The sequence below is a fragment of the Camellia sinensis genome, chromosome 8 (genome assembly GCF_055761805.1).
Source record: "Camellia sinensis isolate YWXY chromosome 8, ASM5576180v1, whole genome shotgun sequence".
NCBI lineage: Eukaryota > Viridiplantae > Streptophyta > Magnoliopsida > Ericales > Theaceae > Camellia > Camellia sinensis.
The window spans coordinates 199,734,673-199,750,512 of record NC_138968.1 but is presented as its reverse complement, the minus strand read 5'-3'; the positions used below and the strand labels follow the sequence as shown (position 1 = coordinate 199,750,512).

General features: G+C 36.9%; 2 protein-coding genes across 5 annotated transcripts in view; one reads left to right on the top strand and one right to left on the bottom strand.

Moving 5' to 3' along the window:
- Positions 1 to 15,840, bottom strand: part of LOC114278007 (inosine-5'-monophosphate dehydrogenase 2) — a 73,177-nt gene that overhangs the window by 53,663 nt on the left and 3,674 nt on the right. Inside the window, exons 3-4 of one of the 2 annotated variants that reach the window (XR_014339102.1) lie at positions 12,232 to 12,489; positions 11,682 to 11,893 (exon numbers count right to left, since the gene is read on the bottom strand). Coding sequence is in view for 1 of the 2 variants with exons in the window: in XM_082884920.1 (XP_082741046.1) it covers positions 11,822 to 11,893; positions 12,232 to 12,489 (330 nt within the window). In the remaining variant the exon portion in view is untranslated. Of the gene's footprint in view, positions 1 to 11,515; positions 11,894 to 12,231; positions 12,490 to 15,840 lie in introns of those variants that run through there. The other variant, XM_082884920.1, reaches the window with a different exon arrangement.
- LOC114278001 (ent-kaurene synthase-like 1) lies at positions 1,711 to 8,376 on the top strand. 3 transcript variants are annotated; one of them, XR_014339101.1, is made up of 14 exons: positions 1,711 to 2,033; positions 3,410 to 3,462; positions 3,584 to 3,869; positions 3,943 to 4,123; positions 4,484 to 4,695; positions 4,784 to 4,904; positions 5,021 to 5,118; positions 5,207 to 5,433; positions 5,551 to 5,663; positions 5,806 to 5,904; positions 6,243 to 6,458; positions 6,573 to 6,714; positions 7,535 to 7,851; positions 7,950 to 8,376. XR_014339101.1 is itself a non-coding variant. In XM_082884917.1 (14 exons), exons 1-14 carry the CDS (start codon positions 1,952 to 1,954, stop codon positions 8,247 to 8,249), a joined length of 2,346 nt encoding a protein of 781 aa, XP_082741043.1. In that variant the 5' UTR covers positions 1,711 to 1,951; the 3' UTR covers positions 8,250 to 8,376. The 3 variants fall into 3 exon arrangements, 2 of the variants coding, with proteins under 2 accessions (XP_082741043.1, XP_082741042.1); XM_082884917.1 differs by having other exon boundaries at positions 5,034 to 5,101; positions 7,606 to 7,851; XM_082884916.1 differs by having other exon boundaries at positions 7,606 to 7,851.

Genomic DNA, 15,840 nt, shown 5'->3' with positions numbered 1-15,840 from the left:
ATTACATACTAATTAAAGGATGAAAAATCTTTATATTGAATTTCATGATATTTTAGAATGGAAATGTCATGATATTTTAGAATAGATTTCATGATTTTTGAGAAATTAGTAAAAAGTCAATTTCTAATCTTTTATCAATTTTAAATCACATCAATTCCCACCTAACTTACTCATAAAAACACAAACTAAGCTTAAAAAAAACCAAAAAAATCAACTTTTTAATACTTTTCCAAAAGAACCCGGATCCTCCTCCGTCGCCTTTTTCTGCGGCCCAGCCCTGTCGCCCTCCAAAACGACGTCGTTTTGGAGGATTTTTTGTTTTTTTTTTTTTTTCTTTTCGTCTTCTTCATTCTTTCTTTCTTTCCAACACTGGTATGTCTCTCTCTCTCTCACTGATAACTCTCTCTCTCTCTCTCTTTCTCTCTCTCTCTCGGTTCTCAGTGCCTCTCCGGAGGAATTTCAATTTCTGAAAGCAAGGGTTGTGAGTTTTGGTGCTGTTTCTCTCTCTCTCGTCTCCAAAAAAAAAAAAAAAAAAAAAAACAAGAACAAAAACAACAGCATACAACTCCAATCACTTCTCCTCAGAAAACATAACAACGAAAACAAACGAGGCATTGAAAGTATAATAATAATAATTTCCCCAAATTGTCCGGTAATATGGGTTTTTTTTTAGTTATTGTTGTTGATGATGATGAAGAAATTATTCTGGGTTTGAAATTATTCTGAGTTTGATGATGATGATGAAATTTGATTTTAGTTCTTCGGTTTGAAATTTTGGATGGGTAAAAAAAAAAAGATGAAGCAGAGAAATTATTCTGGGTTTGAAATTATTCTGGGTATAAAAGTTATTCTGAGGCAGATCTGGAGACCCAGAATTGGTTTAAGTAAATCTGGAAACAAGATGTTGAGAGTTGATCGATAATTTTGTAAATCTAGGTATAAAAGTTATACAAGTAAATCAAGTAATGGTTTCCAGATCTGTAAAAATCTGAAAAAATTATGATGTATTAATGGTTTCCAGATCTGTAAAAAAATGGGGTTTCTTCTTTTAACACTTTTTCGTTTCTTTCCTTGTTTCTTATCAATGGACACAGTTGCTTTAAGCCTTGTTTACAGCTGATGAATCGAAGTGTATATTCCAATGTATTAACGATAAAGGTGTGGCTTTGTTCTGTGGGAGATTGGTACTTACCAATTGTCAAAGAAATCAGAGACACAACAAGGACAGAGGAGATAAGAAGAGAGAGAGAAAGAAAGAAGAAAAAAAAAAAACCCCTCCAAAACTATTCAGATCTATCGTTCAAAAAATAATAAAAATCATATTTAAAGCAATATACTCTTCGAATCAACAGATCAACAACTACGTCGCAAAAAAATATTTTTTTTTTGCAATCAATCAGTTGATTTCTTTGCAAATTGCAGGCCAATTTAAAAAATAAAAATAAAAAAAATTTTGGGATATTTTTAAACTAATATACTCTCGAAATTGACAGATCAACCACTCGTAGAAAAAAATCAAAGGCAGGAGGCACGGGACAAATCTTCTTCTCGTAGCAAAAAATCACTCGTAGCAAAACTAATGAATATTTTAATCTTCTTCTCGCAGAAACAATTCGGCTTCGTCACAGAAATCTTCTTTATATGCCCCCAAACTAAAGTGAAGTGTATGAAATTTCCCAGAAATATTTTAGTTTGGGGGTATTTTCATAGAGAGGCTTGACCTTCTTCAAGTACTTGGAGAATTTCTTATCTTCGAAAGCCGATTCATCTGAGCTCTGTTGCTTCTGGGTACCAGAGGAAGAGAAAGAAGAAGAAGAAAAGGAACAAATAAAAAAACCCTCCAAAACGACGTCGTTTTGGAGGGCGGCAGGAATGTGCTACAGGGAGGTGCGACGGACGATCCGGGTTCAGGGGGACAGAGCAACAGAGGAATAGGAAGGAAGCATCCATCATGTATCATCTCCTCCCCGGCACTCCTTTTTTTGCCCATAAACCCCATCGCTGCTGCTTCTCCTCCCCCCTATCACTCTCTGGTCTGCTCTCTCTCTCTCTCTCTGGGTTTCAGTGGCATTTGATTGATACATGTGCTATCTCTATCTGAGTTTGCTCTCTCTCTCTCTCTCTCTCTCTCTGGGTTTCAGTGGCATTTGATTGATACATGTGCTATCTCTATCTAAACAAATATTTTGTTGTTGTCAACTTTACCTTTTGTATGCATTTGTATGTATGTATGTATTTATACATGCACACGACACAACGACATCGCCTGTTCTTCACTTTATAATATAAATTATAATAATTGCTGTCTGTCAAATTCAATTCCCATTCTCTCTCTCTCTCTCTCTCTCTCTCTCTCTCTCTCTCTCTGTGTGTCTGTGTCTGTGTTTATTTATATGAAATGAATTAGTCTTTCAATTCTCGAATTTTGCTAACTCTCGTTTCTGGCATTTCAACCTCCTCCTCTACTTAACCTTTCTTCAATTTTAGGGTTGACTGAGGGGAGGAGGGCAGCAGAAGACTACATACAAACCACCACTCCATCCAACCCCACCCCCAACTTTTTCCATCCTCCCATCTCCTTGGATTACCCCAAGTTGGGACTTTGATCTTCTTCATTAATTATTTTTTATTTTTTATTTTTTTTAACTCATGAATTGTTTCTTTATTAAGAAATGCTGTCTTACAAGATTGAATTTCAATTTTATGAATTTGGATCATATTAATTTATGGATTTTCCCTTTATCTATCCACGGCGCACTCTAACTAGTTTTTCATGTATTTTTTTATTAGTTATGTAAACCTCTGCTCATCCTCTTCCTTATATTGCCTTTCTTGTCTAACTTCACTAGCTGATCCTCATACATATATATAAATTGTTAATTAAATTCCTCACATTCGTGGGTGTTAGGAGGAGTGAAATTGGACATTCACCAAATCATTGCCATTATTTGCACAAAGTGCCTGTGCTCAAACTCAAATCCTCTTTTAGGAATGCTTGCATTAGGAGCAAGCAGTTATTACACCATAACTGAAATTATGTGTGTTTGCCATAAAATAAAATTAAATTAAAGAAAGATTTATGTAAGAGTGTCAATGCGATTAACTTCATTCTAAGGGGATTATCTACAGTCATCACTTTTCCAAGGTCATCTTTGTGTTAATGTCATATCGATTTGTAGAAGAGGAAATCAAATCAACTGCTTTAGTAAGAGGGTTTATGTCCCCCTCAGTGGGATCATAAAAAGTAGCAATCTTTGTTCATGGTCCAAACCAAAAACACTATGGCGTTTTTTTTATGAGTAACAAATACTGTGGACTTTTAAATTATATATAACACAAAGTTGAGTTTTGTTCTCAACTAACTCCTTTATATTGTGTTGGTGAACTTTGTTCTTGTTCTTTCTCTCAGGCTCTCAGGATTCTAGAGCTAAAACAATGACAGAAGCTAACAATGCTGTCCTGGTATGATTATACTGTAATATGTCCTATTTTCTCCTCCTCCCTTTCACCTTAAACCCCCCCCCCCCCCCTCCCGCATACATCCAAGAGTAAGTTAATTGATAATATGTAAAACTACATGCAGTACTTTGATGGGACTAAAGAAAGAATTAAGAAACTGTTCAATGAGGTCCAGCTTTCTGTTTCTTCATATGACACAGCTTGGGTAGCGTTGGTCCCTTCTCCAAATTCTTTTGGGACCCCTTGTTTCCCGGAGTGTATTGGTTGGTTATTGGATAATCAGCTCAGCGATGGCTCATGGGGTCTTCCTCATCGTCATCCCTTATTAATTAAAGATGCCCTGTCGTCTACATTAGCATCTATCCTAGCACTTAAGCGATGGGGTGTTGGTGAAGAACAAATCAACAAAGGTATTCACTGTGTTCATCTGGCTCACTCTCCTTCATATATGTTCACTGGATAGGTATACATTTCTTGTTGCAGGTCTACGTTTTATTGAGTTGAATATCACTTCAGCTACTGATGAGAATCAACATTCTCCAATTGGGTTTGACATAATATTCCCTGGAATGCTTGAGTTTGCCAAAGATTTAAACTTGAACCTCCCTTTTGAACCAAAAGATTTAGATGCCATGCGTCACATGAGGGAGTTAGAGCTCAGAAGGTATATTTTTTTTCATTGTTTGGTGATTTATTTTTTGGGATACCTTGACTGTATTTATGATCTCTGATCACAAATATGAAACACATGAGACTTAGCCAAGCTAAATATTGAAGAATTCAAGCTTACAACACTACTCAAACTTTGGTTGACTTGGAACAACAGTTCCTTCCTGGTGCTTGGAATAGCTTGAATAAAAAAGAATCACAAAGTTTTCACTAGCTAATTTTATTTTCTATAAGAAAGAAGAAAAAAAATACATGGCACTAAACAAAATTGAATCAGATTAAATAACTCGATTTACATGTGGTGAACCAGGCCCCGTAATTTACCTAGATTTGTTTGAAATTTGTTTTCATTTAGAGGAGGCTACTCAGAGGAAAGGAAATCTTACCTAGCATATATTTCAGAAGGAATGGGGAAGTTGCAGGACTGGGAAATGGTCTTGAAATATCAGAGGAAGAATGGCTCACTGTTCAATTCCCCATCAACCACAGCAGCTGCTTCTATGCACCTTCAGGATGCTGGTTGTCTTAATTACCTGCGCTTACTCTTGGAGAAGTTTGGGAATGCTGGTAACTCCCTTCACATTAGTCTGTAGTTTATGTATTTACTTTCTATATTGCTAACCCTCAGTTGGTTATGTTGAATTCATCTCTTCAGTTCCGACAGTTTACCCTCTGGATATATATGCGCGTCTTTGCATGGTTGACAGTCTCGAAAGTTTGGGAATTGAGCGGCATTTTAGGCAGGAAATCAAAAGTGTATTGGATGAAACATACAGGTACTCTTCTACTCATATACATTTGACACTTATGATATTTGAAAGTAATTTACTTTTTCTTATCACTTCAACCTGCTTTTCTGATGTCATTGAATATTGAAAAAAAAAAAAAAAAGATGCTGGCTGCAGGGGGAGGAAGAGATATTCCTGGACACTGCCACTTGTGCCATGGCATTTCGGATACTGCGTCTTAATGGGTATGACGTCTCTTCAGGTACTTTGTTGATTAGCATACTAGGGCATTATGTCATTTCATGATTTTCTTTTGCTTACTAAAAGTTGAACCCCTTTGACATGTGTAGATCCCTTAACACAAATAACCAAAGGAAAGCATGAATCTAGTTTCCTCTCTGGACATCAAAAGGAAATTGGTGATGCCCTTGAGTTATGCAGAGCTTCACAGATCATTATATTTCCAGATGAGTCAGCTCTGGAGAAACAACACTCATGGTCCAGTCATTTCCTGAAACAGAAATTATACAATTGTACAATTCATGCACATAGACTTGATAAGTTTGTTAGCCAAGAGGTAGCTTCTTGTAATACTTTGGAAATGGTCAAGCCCATCTGAAATATTTATTTGATCAGTCTCGTTTTGTCTACCTGATATAACCCATGTCAAATAGTGAAGATTCTTCATTTTCAGGTGGATGACACACTTAAATTTCCCTTCCATGCAAATTTAGATCGTGCAGCAAACAGAAGATACATAGAACATTACAATGCAGATAGTACAAGAATTCTAAAAACTTCATATTGGTAGATCTCTGGTAGTATTTCCTTTTTATTTTTATCTCAAGGTGGAGACTAAAATTTTCCCCCTTGCTTTCCTCTCAGCTGTTAACAATCACTGATAGTTGATATTTGTTTACTTCTTGATTGTTTACTGTTCTTATGCCAGCTCATCAAACATTAGAAATGAAGATTTCCTAACTCTGGCTGTGGAAGATTTCAATATTTGCCAATCCATACACTGTGAAGAACTCAAATATCTTGAGAGGTGCATAAACTGATATAGCCACGAAATATTATTGGCTTTGCATTGTGTGTTATTAATAATTGGTAACTGGTCTTGCCAAAAATGTTGAGTCCATGGAATCATGGATTTAGTTTCATGCTTTAATTGTTTGGGAATATAAAACAACAATACTACATACCCGAAAAGTAAGTCTAACCACATTTATTTTCGGTGTGGCCCACATTCCGCCAACTTCAAATCTATACCATACATTTCATATTCAGGGTAATTTTCAAGGTAAAGCTTCATGGTAGATAGCATTTTTTAATATGAAATATCAGATGTGTAAATGAATTGTAGTGTGCTTTCCATGTCAGCAGTTGGGTTGTAGAGAACAGACTAGACAAGCTAAAGTTTGCCAGGCAAAAGACTGCGTACTGTTACTTCTCTGCTGCAGCCTCCCTTTTCTCTCCTGAACTATCTGATGCTCGCATATCATGGGCAAAAAATGGCATTCTCACAACAGTGGTTGATGACTTCTTTGATGTTGGTGGTTCTATAGAGGAATTAGAGAACCTAATTCAGTTGGTTGAAAAGTGTGTTTCTGTTTCGCCCTTCTTTTGTTTGGAGCATTTGTTGGTCCATTATTTCTGTAGATTCTCTTAGTGGGTTTTTGCCGCAGAAACGTGATAGTGTGCTATGAATCACAGATGGGATGTCGATGTTGCTGTTGATTGTTGTTCTGAGCATGTTCAGATCATATTTTCTGCACTGCAAAGCACAATATCTGAGATTGGAGCCAAGGCCTTCACAATTCAGGGTCGCAGTGTGACAAGCCACATAATTGACATTGTGAGATAGATTCACAACTCTAGTTATGTTTTTATTAGTTGGTTGTATTGAACTTCTGCTATGATTGTGACGACATACAGCCCCATTTGGCACTGCAATGTGTTTGGTTTTTGAAATTGCTGTTTTGAGGTCCTTGAAGTGCTTTAATGTGTGAGTAGCTAGTGGCTAGTGGCTACATGCTTACACTCTGGTCTTTCCCTTGCCCTTATTCCTTACACTTGAAACCTTAACTCTCCCCAGCAGGTGGAGTTACTCATCTTCGTTCCATGGGAGTTAAAATGAAATTTTCTAGTCCTCAATTCTTGTTTCCTCTACCTTTTCAAAAAGTTCATATGGGCATTGGGCACCAACCATCTCTACCTTCTGTAGTCAATGCTTGTTTATGGACATGTTTTTTTGTTTGTTTTGTTTAACTTGCTTTCTGTGTTGTACAAGTATGCATTGCTAACCTTGTAGCAGGTTTTGCAGAACTTCCTTTCTCTAGTTTTATAGGCATCCAACAATCAGGCAATACTTTAAGGTTGTATTTGGATATTTAGAAGGGACATTTTGGATTTGATGACATGATCCCGCACTCCCTATCTTTTTTATCTCACGTTCGATTTTGCATGTCCATTGGAATTGTTTGGCTGTCATTTTCCCCTTATTTTCATTCCTACAATTGCTGGAAAGGTTGCAAAATATATATTGTCTGTTTCCCATGCGTACCATAATTTATAGTTTATGATTTATCTGACCTTTAATTTAGTGTGGGATGAAATCATATTTCATTTTGTATTCACTTTTGGTGGAACCAACCATCAGTGGGATGTTAATACAGAATGTAAAGCGAGGTTGGACCTTATTTCATTATTCAAACTAAAGATGATAAGTTATGTTTTCTTTTGGCAGTGGTTGAGTTTGATGAATTCTACGTTGAGAGAAGCTAAATGGGTTAGTGACAAATCAGTGCCAACAAGGGATGCATATATGACCAATGGCTTCGTATCGTTTGCCTTGGGACCAATTGTCCTCCCAGCTCTTTATTTAGTTGGGCCTGTACTCTCAGAGGAGGTTGTTTGTAGTTCTGAATACCAAAATCTATACAAGGTTGTGAGCACTTTTGGGCGTCTTCTGAATGATATCCACAGCTTTGAGGTATTAATAGTGTGCTGTCTCTTATTGTTATGATCAGTTTCACAAATCAGTTTTTCAAGTTTGTCGATTGCTTAATTGGTAAGTGTATGTTATTGCAGAGGGAATCCAAGGAAGGTAAATTGAATGTTGTATCACTGTACATGGTTGATGGCAGTGGTGGGACTGTTACTGCGGAAGAACCCATTAAAGAGATCAAGAGTATCATTGTCAGTCAAAGGAGAGAATTGCTGAGATTAGTTTTGCAGGAAAAAGGAAGCCTAGTTCCACGAGCCTGCAAGGATTTGTTTTGGAAGATGCTCAAAGCGTTGAGTCTATTTTATATGAAGGATGACGGATTCACTTCAAATGAGTTGATCAATGTTGTGAAAAAGATCATTTATGAACCAATTTCCCTATGATACATCATTATCCAATTTCCCCCATTTTGTTTTTTTTGAATTTATTTATAGGTTTCAACAAATGCACTGTAAACTACAATCGTTGGATTATATTTCCATAAAATTAATCGTTTTAAGTTGGTTCCAAGCCTTGACACCGTATTATAATGGCGTTTGAAAATGTATTTTGTAGATCCCTATTTCTGTTGCAAACTTTGCCTTTTGCATGAACAATCCTTTTTATGGCATGTAGCAATTAACGCACTGTTTCTTTCTTGCTGTCTTGACTTTTGGGGTATTCATTTTAAAGAGATCCTATATACGTTATTAACACAATCAGTGTATTCGCATAATTTGTTATAAGTTAAAAATAGATAATTAAAAAGTATAAGTTAAAAATATATCCTTTTTCTTTCAAATAAATCAATTTTTCTAAACTTATTTAAATTATAGGGTGAGCTTAATAAGGCTTCCTTTTCTAAATGTTTTTTAGACTTTTGTGATTTTTTAAAAATTTATGTCAAAACTTTTATTTTTCGAATTTGTTGTGTAAATGAATCTAATTTTTTTGAAAAAAATTAAAAAGTTCTAAAAGAAATTAAAAAAGTCAAAATAAGCACACACAAACAAAAGTCCATTATCTTTTTTGGATTTTTTTTAAAAAAAATTAATTTTACAGCACGTCTTGTTGAGCAAAATTTAAAAGTGTTGAATTTTTTAAAAAATTAAAAGAAAAGTTAACTAAAGACAAAAATAAACTTAAAAAAAAATCACTAAATAAGTAAATTCTAAGTAAAAATTATATAATAAAAAAAATTACAATCAACTTAGTTAAACTCTACCAAACAACTTTGGAAGTTGATAGGGAATAAGTACATTTGGAAAAATAAATTTTCTTAAAAAAAGTAAGAGATAATATAAAATAAAATAAAAAATTTAAAGAAAGTGAAAGAGAAATGGTAAGGGGTGAACAGACTGGACCATATTGTTTGGGCCAATGTGCCATAGGTCTTTTTTCGATAATTCGATCCGTTGAATATTTAGAGCTCGTTAAGTATTTTATTTTTGCAAAAAATCACGTTTATCGGATATCGATAACTATTTGATCGGATCAGATTTTTGTTTTTTGTTTTTTGTTTTCTTTTGTCTAACTTGCTTTCTGTGTTGTACATGTATTTATGCCTAACCTTGTAGCTGTTTCACAGAAATTCTTTTCTCTAGTTTTATATGCATCCAACAATCAGGCATATTTTAAGGATGAATTTGGATATTAGGACGGGGTATTTTGGATTTGATGATATGATCATGCCCTCCCTATCTATATGATCTCACATTCTATTGTGCTCGTCTGTTGGGATTCTTTCACTTTTCCCTTATTTCCATTACTACAATTACAGGAAAAGGTGCAAAACATATTCTCTCTATTTCCCATGAGTATCATAATTTATAGTTTATGGTTCGTCTTACCTTTGATTTAGTACAAGTTCAGAAGTAGTTTTGTCTAGAATGAAATCATATCATATTTCATTGTGTTTTTTCTTTTTGTGGAAGCAACCTTGACTAGGGTGTTGAGATGGAATGTAAAACAGGGATCGAGGGGCGATTGGACCTTATTTCATTATTCAATCTAACGATGATAAGCTATGTTTGTCTAGCAATAGTTGAATTTGATCAATTCTATGTTGAGAGAAGCTAAATGGGCTAGGGACAAGTCAGTGCCAACAAGGGATGCATATATGACCAATGACTTTGTATCATTTGCCACCGGACCAATTGTCCTCCCTGCTTTATTTTGTTGGGTCTGGTACTCTCTAAGGAGATTGTTTGCAGTTCTGAATAGCAAATCTATACAAGCTTACGAGCAATTTTGGGCGTCTTCTCAATGATATCAACAGCTTTGAGGTATTAATAATATGCTGTCATTTATTATTACAATCAGTTTCACAATCCGATTTTAAAGTGTGTTGATTGCTTAAATAGTAAGTATATGGTATTGCAGAGGGAATCCAAGGAAGGTAAATTGAATGATGTATCACTGCACATGGTTGATGGCAGTGGTGGGACTGTTATTGCTGAAAAATCCATTAAAGAGATCAAGAGTACCATTGTCAATCAAAGGAGAGAACTGTTGAGATTAGTTTTGTAGGAAAAGGGAAGCCTAGTTCCACGAGCCTGCAAGGATTAGTTTTGGAAGATGGTCAAAATGTTGAGTCTATTTTATATGAAAGATGGCAGATTCACTTTACATGAGATGATCAATGTTGTGAAAAAAATCATTTATGAACCAATTAGCCTCTACAAATCTCAAGTATCTCGTGATATATTATTATCTTTAAAAGATTCTTGATCTCTTTTCACTCATTTTCATGTTCTTCGTCACATATATAAATCATATACAAATAAAAGTGCTTGCATTGACTGACGTTCCCTGTAGGCAGGCCATGTTGTCTTGAATTTTTCACAGTTCCCCAGCAGGTGAGGGGGTAGGAGATAGCAGTTACACTGGAGGCTGGAGCAATTTGTGTCATTTAGCTATATAATAATTTCCAATATACACTGAACAATCCTCTTTTGATTTGTGGGACTCTCTTGAGAGGGACAACCACTTTCAAAAATTGTTGGAATTACGGAGTCCCAACACTTGGAATGATAATATGTTTTGATATCAAAGTGGTATAATTGATGAGCCACATCGATCCTTCTGGTTATGCAATTCTGGAAGCTGGTTGTTTACAAGGCAAATGGTGGTTGTCCAGAATGCCCCCCATTCACAACAAAACCGCTGTATATAATCATATTTACAAACATATCGAATAAAAATAAAAACTATTTGCATTATAATATGTTAGGACAATTGGATGGCATTAAATTGTATCTAAATTTGGCTTCTGCAAGCGTCTTTCCATAATTCTCTTCATTTCCTTGCCCACTTTTTGTGCTCGTGCAAAAGAGTGTTTGAAAAATTCCATTCACATTAAAATCAATTTAAGCGTCCAGTTGGGACAAACAAATACTGGGCATATTATTTAAGAACAACCGCAGGTTTAACTTCTCAACTCTTGGCACTTTTAGAATTAACTCTACCAGTCCAAGCCCAACATAGGAAAATATTTACCGTCAGGGGTTACCAAACAAAACAAAAAAAATTGGCCAAAAATAAGAACAAACTTCAACTAATATTTATAGTACATCAGATCAGCTCCAAAGCAGAAAACAAACAAGCCAAGATAGAGATACGCATAGATCAAAGAAAGAACATCTAATCAACATAGACATTCCCAAAACAGTTGATGAAAAAAAGTTTCATTTTAGCATTAAGCAAGTCATAATTAATATAGCTTAAAATACAATCCATTCCCCTGCTGCTGCCAGTCACATGATGAAAACACCAACTAATTTGGAATCATCCAAGGGATTTGCAACATGCATTTCCTAGTGAGCTTTTTAAGGACAAGTGCCTCTCAAGTGCCAAAAGCTAGTGACAAAAAATTACCAAACTCCTCAGTGTTATGACTTGAATGTTGACAATGTGAATTTAGATGGTGGAGCACCAAACAAATTATACCCACCAAGCAGCCACACTCTGGAAGATGTCAAAAAGACTTCTTTTCATAAGAAACCAGTCCATGAACTCCACCTTCAACTTGTGCAGCTCCAGTACGAACCTGTACAAACCCCAGAAAAGAATACATCACATCCTCCAATACAATTACAATTAGTGAATTTTTTTCTTCTCCATCATTCCCCTTTACCAGTAACTGCCATTTCTAAGTTGCCATGGAAGAAAATAGCTATTCTGCCCCCACTAAATGAGCCAAAAGAACTACTTATTTAAATATTGCACAAGTTGAAACTAGAATTATTACATATAGAATCAGCTCTGCTTCAATTTTATAGCCATGAAAAGGTTTGTGGATGTAGATATGTAAATAATAATAATCAAAAGGGCATTGATAAGAGTCAAAGAAGATAAATAAGGTAAAAGCCAAATGCTATATCATACCTCTAGCCTGAGTACAGATGATCTTAATAACTCATGAGCAGACTGTAAGGAAGGGGCACCAAGGTCCTGGAGACCCTGCTTAACTGCTTGCATAGTGTAAGGTAAAAACTTCAAAACTGAACCTTTGTCTGCCACTGCTCCAACAACCCCCTGAGCAATCTTTAGCTTAGCTGTATCACCCAAGTATCGTGCATCACTCCCTTTTGTCATTGCTTCCAAGGAGCCCATGCCTCGATATTTTTTTATTCGGCGGCCCCCCTGTTACAGTGGAAATGTGTTGGAAGAGACAACAAGGAACGGATTTAAAAGAAAAGCCACAACCAAGCTGTTATAGTGTGTCCTCCCCTCCCCACCCACAACCACACAATAAAACATCCCAATCCAGAGAAAAATAAAATGTGCAGTAGATATACAAGAAAGAAAATACAATATCACATTTATGAAATCCCTCTCTTTTTCTCTCACTGCTAAACTTAACTTCTTTCATCCAAATCATCCTACCAAAGGAAACTTATCCCGAAGGCATAGGAAGAAAAGTATGAGATACAAACAGATTTCTCATAAAAAAATCAGGAAACTGTAAGTATTTCTAGAGACAGCTCCATAATGTCGTTAGTTCATGTTAAACCCATCAAACAGTAGTTGTCACACTTATTTCAGCATTTAAATGATCTAATTGTATACATTTATGTATATTTCCATATTCTACCTTCTTTTTTTTTTTTCATTCTTGATAAGATAACTCCATCCACCTATTATATTAAGAAGCTTTTCCTCTATGTCAGTAGAACATGCCATCACAAATCAACAAATTTACTAGACAAAAGTTTAATGGAGATCTCCATATAGTGGAGGCTTCTTGGGCTCTTTTAGAGGGGCACAAGATATTTGGATGTTAGGGTATCTAGGTTGAAAAGGAAGGAGGGGGTGTACATAACGGAGTAAGTTTGATGATGGGGAGGCCGGTTTTGGTAGTGTCTTGACGGAGTTTGACCTGGGTGAAGTGGTGAACAAACCAATTTGCAGGTGGCGGATTATTGGGATATTGGCCTTTCTAGAGAGATGAATGATTGAGTGGTAGGGAGAGACGTTGAAACTTCTTGGGTGCCTTAATGCCATTGCACATATTAGTGATGGAGGGTACGCTATTATAGAGATGAGATCAAAATCTCCACATTTTGAGGTTGTTTTTTTATGAGGTTTTTAACTGGTCAACGAAGGGTTCTTTTTCCTTTGAAAGAGGTGTGGGGACTAAGACTCCTTCTAAGGTCACACGACAAGATTCTTACCATTGAAAATTGATAATTTGATTACGACGAAATAAGTTCATGTCATTTGGTATTATGTGTAAACATGACAGGGAGTTTGTGATTCATGTAATTATTCATTGCAAGGTGGCGTGAGATTTGTGTTATTGAATCTTGTCAAGTTTGGTTTGCAGTGAGTTTTCCCTCAGAAGATGGAGGAACTTCTTCATAAGGAATCAAACAAATGATAAGGAATCAAACAAATGACTTTCCCCAACAGGGCGCAATTTTTGGTGGTTATATATACTAATTGTTAGAATTTCCCATCTTTACCTTCACCTACTCCACTACACACTCCACTTCACCTACCTCCACTTCACCACACACTCCACTTCACCTAACCCACTATCACCTCCACTACACTCCACTTCACCTAACCCACTATCACCTCCACTACACCTACTACCACATTTTCTTCTATATATAGATTGTATAGGAATTGTAATTCATCTATCTTGTAATCAATCAGAATCAATCAATAATACATCAGTTTATTTTTACATGGTATCAGAGCAGGTTTAGAATCAAATAATTCTGCTTGACCGGCGGGCGGCAGTCTCGCCTTGGCCGCCCGCCGGATCTCTACACATACCTTCACTCCGCTGCCACAAATTCCATATGAACTCTTCTCTGCCTTACAATGGCTCAATCAACTTACTGAGCTCTAATGATGCCTGACTTGGTGTCGGGGAAAACCCACTTGTCTGTTTGGGGCTTAATCGTGATCCTCTTCACGCCCGGGTATGTCTCAAGCCCATGCATGTCAATTTCATTATCAAAATTCTGAGACCACATCTTCGCTGGGTTAGAACTTGGAAATCCTCCATAAGAGCCTGAAGACAGTTCGCTAACCTAAGCCATGAGTTTACTAGATCAGCCCTGGGACGACACCGTTGCTGGTCCTCGTCCGGAAAACGGCCTCGGAAAGCTCCGTAAACAACACACCTTCACTGTGCGACCGAGCAAAGACTCGGAGGGTGGAGGTGCGGAGGAGGGTATGAGGGTAACGAGGAGCATCATGATACTGAAACCACCGCCGGCTCAGAACGGTTCGCCTCCGGTTTCGCCTGCTGGATCTACGCCATCTCCATCCTCGACTCGCTCTCCATCGTAGGTCCGACCGGCAACCCGTTCCAACAGTCCGTTACATTCGGACCCACATTCTCTGGCGCTGCCGCCGCCGCCATCGGAAACGACCTGCCCTTGGCCACCAGACACAAATTCTGGCTTTGTAGATGAAAATTCTGGTGCGGCCTGAACCTACACACCTCACTGCTACCACACTTTTCCTCTCTCTTTTCCTTTTGCCAGTTTGAACTCACGTGGGTGGTCCTTTTGGCACACGGTTTTGATCAAAACAAGCATCTAGTTTCAAAGGATTAAATATATTATATAAATTTTTTTATTTTAAATTATTCTCCACCCACAAACACAATCATCCTATTCTTCAGCTTTTACTTTTCTTTTCTCTCCCACCAACACATCTTTTCCATCCATTCCCACCACACCTTTTTTCGTTTTTAATATTTCCACCTTCGCTTCTTTTCTTTCTTTCCTTTTCTTTTTATTTATTTCTTTATTTATTCATCTGTCCCAGCAAAATAAAATAAAATAAAATAAAATAAAAAAAAATAAATACATAAATAAATAAATAAAAAAAAAAAACAAAAAAAACAAAAAAAACAACAAAACCAAAACAAAACAAAATACACACTCTTTTATTCATGGGGGGTTCACCCGATCCACATTTTCAAAAACCACAAAACAACATTACAAAAAAAAAAAAAAAAAAAAACAAACTTCCACAGGCGGGATTTTTCTTATCTACTCTGCCGCCGGCCTTTTCTTCTTGCCTCCGTCCTGAGCGGCCCTTGACGGTGCTGCCTCCGTGTTTCCTAGACCACCAAGCACGTTGCCTCCTCCCTGCTCCTCCACTACAGCATATGGTGGACCTCCAAAACGAAACATCACGGTGGCCTTCCGCTTCAGTTCCTTGTTTTCTGCCCTTAGCACGCTTATCTCTGCTCGCGCATCCTTATACATGCGTTGGAGCAGAGCCAGTTGGGAGTTTAAATGCTGCACCTCATTTGTCCTACTCTGCAGCCGGTTCGACAAATTTGTGACCGCCGTCATGCTTTCCACACATGCCTTCAAAGTATACTGATTGGCCTCCACATCAGACAGCACTGCCATTCTTTGCTCCACAGACCGCATCGGAAAGTTCAACGGAGTATACCCAGCGGTGTTTGGTTGAGGTTCACTGGCCACCGCACCAGTTATTTCTCTTGTGGGCTCGTTCAGT